At 47.4% G+C, this 2,967-nt stretch overlaps 1 protein-coding gene across 1 annotated transcript; it reads right to left on the bottom strand.

Annotated features, from left to right (window-relative positions):
- Positions 1-584: 584 nt before the first annotated feature.
- LOC109744922 (very-long-chain 3-oxoacyl-CoA reductase 1) lies at positions 585-1,933 on the bottom strand. The gene has a single exon (XM_020304062.4). It carries the CDS (start codon positions 1,771-1,773, stop codon positions 817-819), a length of 957 nt encoding a protein of 318 aa, XP_020159651.1. The 5' UTR covers positions 1,774-1,933; the 3' UTR covers positions 585-816.
- Between the last annotated feature and the right edge of the window lie 1,034 nt (positions 1,934-2,967).

Here is a 2,967-nt window from a genome sequence, read left to right as displayed (position 1 = left end):
GCTTTGTGAAATTATGTAAAATATTTATTTTTTGTTTAAAAAACAACGGCAAGCCGGCCGCACGGGCAAAAATGGATCCGCACGTTGGGGCACTGCTGACCCAAACAAAAAATAGGGCGAACGATGAGCAAAAAGCAGATAAAGCGTCCGTCCATTTAGGTCGGCGTGTCGGAGTTGCTCTAAGGGGCCTAGATTTAATCAGGTGGGGCTAATCCGATGCTGGTAATCCTCATCGCTTGGAAGCTGTGGCTCGAGAGGAACAATAGGATTTTCAAAAAGAAGAGCGAGAGCACGGCAATGATCATCCAAAATATCCGCCGATCCGTCGAGGCCTGGAGGCTCGCAGGAGCCACCTGCTTGCTGTCTCCCTTCGGGGACCCACCGTGAAATGTAACCCAGAATTGTCTCCTCTATAGGCTATAGTCTTTTAACTTCTCTCTTTTTTCATCCTTATGACTGCTCTGGCAGCTGTGTAATTATCTCTCCCTTTCTATCATAATGAAAAAACCAGCAATTGCTGGGCACTTCAAAAAAAAATATTTCCGATGCTGGTAATCTGTGCGCATCTGCATTTGCCGGGTGGCTTTCAAAAAGAAATATTCGCTTTTTTATAAGAAGTATAGATTCCAAGTACATCATTGTTATAACCATTCATATGACATGCTATAGAATATATAGGAGTATGAATTGCACGGAATTTGATCGAGAATGCATATACGCATGATTTTAAGCTGCCTCCATAATCCATATGATAGGTCTACATCGGCCAGCGACCATGCGCATGCGCATGCATGAATGTACACATGACGAGTGGTATCACGCCAGCTTCGGCCGGAGGATGGCCCTGTGCTTGAGATGCTGCCGGAGGAGGTACCAGTCGTGAACGGCGTCGGGGACAAAGCCGGCGAGGAACCACTGCAGCTGCTGGGACGCGTCGGGCACGCAGAGCATGCCGTGGCCGATCCACCGCGCCGCGTCCCGGGCGTACGCGTCGGCGGTCGCCACGAACGCCGGGAATGTCATGGTCGCCTTTATTGCCGGCGACAGCATGCCGGTGTGCACGTAGAACGGGACCTGGCACTGCACGTCGATGCCCCTGTGCTTGTACTCCACGCTGAGGCACCGCGTCAGGTGCTGCACGTACCGTTTCGTGGCGCTGTAGACGGTGTAGAGCGGGAAGGAGGGCACGGCCACCGTCGACCCCGACCCGACGTTGACAATGGCGCCCCTCCCCCGATCCAGCATCCCCGGCAGCACCGCCGCCGTCACCTCCGTGAGCGCCATCACGTTCACCAGCACCATCCTCGCCAGGCGCTCCACGTCCGCCTCGTGCACGTACAGCGCGCCGGGCCGATTCACGGCGGCGTTGTTCACCAGTAGCCCCACATCCAGCCCCTCTGTGGCCTCCTTGAGCCGCCGCATCGCCTCGTCGCCGGCAGCGGTGCCGACGAGAGAGAGGTCGAACACTACGGTCTTGGTCTCCACCCCGGGGTGGGCCTCGTGGAGGGCAGCCGAGACGGATTGCAGGTTGGCCGCGTCGAGGTCGAGGAGGACGAGGCTGATGCCACGGCGGGCGAGCTCCGTGGCCATGGATCGGCCTAGCCCCGTGGTTGGGCCGGTAACGACCGCCCACGAGCCGTAGTGGCAGCGGAGGTCGATGGGCCGGCGGAGGCAGAGGGCGAGGTGGGCGAGGAGACGGAGGCAGGCAGCGGACAAGTACAGGGCGCCGAGTCCGGCCAGGGAGACGAACCAAACCGGCACTGCCGCCGCCATTTCGCAGCTAGCTCCGACCGCTGGGAATTAGTTTGCTACTCCATGCTGGGCAGTGACCCCTATATATATCTCTTCTTCCCATCTAGGTGTACCCAATCAACATTATGGATCGCAGCGACTCTCCCCGCAATCACACCAACTGACATTATGATATTCTCTAGAACAACTGTATTAATGTGACAAGCAAAGTACTCCCTTCGCTTCGTTTCTTTTTACTCTGCATATAAAATTTGGTCAAAGTCAAACTTTATAAAGTTTGACTAACTTTATTGGAAAAAATATCAACATCTATAGTACTAAAGCTATATGGTTTGAAAATTAATTTCATGATGCATCTAACAATATTGATTTCATAGTGTGAATCTTAATATATTTTTTCTATAAACTTAGTCAAAGTTGACCAAGTTTGACTTTGACCAAATCTTATATGCAGACTAAAAAGAAACGGAGGGAGTATGAGACAATAAAGCAATGCCTATTAACTTGGGAGGAGCCCACTTGAGGGTGACTTATATATCCTCTTTCTTATCCTTGTAGAACATATTTTTATTGCAACTAACTAATCTTACACCATACCATATTTCATCATTGTCAAGAGATTGTGGGGATCGGAAAGAGATGCAAAGAAGACAATATCTTCAATAAGATGCTGATGCACGAGCCCCACTCTTGCTAGTAATGAAATGTGATGGTCGAAATTATTGGTCGTAGAACATGTTTCTTTTACTGGGTTTTTATGGCATGGTTAACTAGATGATAGCCAGCACGTTGTTGTGGGAATTGGCTGTAGTATTATGAGATTTGGTTGTATGAAACATAAATGTTTGAATTAATAATATATGAACTAAATCTGAAAATACATATTATAGATTGAATTTTGTTATTGTATAGTTAAAAAAATATGTATTGAATATAATTAGCATAATATAATGTACTTTTTTCATGCATTTTATGGTGAACATTTAATGAGATCGCATGTGTGCATGCTAAGATAATTTAATAGAAACAGTGAGAATAAACTATTTAGATAGTATATAGGATTCAATGAAGATGAACAAACAAATTAAAATTGTCATCTGTTAGCTTGTTTTTGTATTTGTGTTTAGAAATATCCCAAACGTAATGAAATCACTAAATTTTAACCATTTAGGTTTCCATTTGAGCCAAATGACCAGAATTATCACATAAATTCCA

Source organism: Aegilops tauschii, chromosome 2, assembly GCF_002575655.3.
Source record: "Aegilops tauschii subsp. strangulata cultivar AL8/78 chromosome 2, Aet v6.0, whole genome shotgun sequence".
NCBI lineage: Eukaryota > Viridiplantae > Streptophyta > Magnoliopsida > Poales > Poaceae > Aegilops > Aegilops tauschii.
Note: the sequence above shows the minus strand (reverse complement) of the source record. Positions and strands in the feature narration are given on the sequence as shown.

What these genes read in the sequence shown, in the direction of transcription:
- LOC109744922 (XM_020304062.4), bottom strand. Translation starts at nt 1,773, where the DNA reads ATGGCGGCGGCAGTGCCGGTTTGGTTCGTCTCCCTGGCCGGACTCGGC.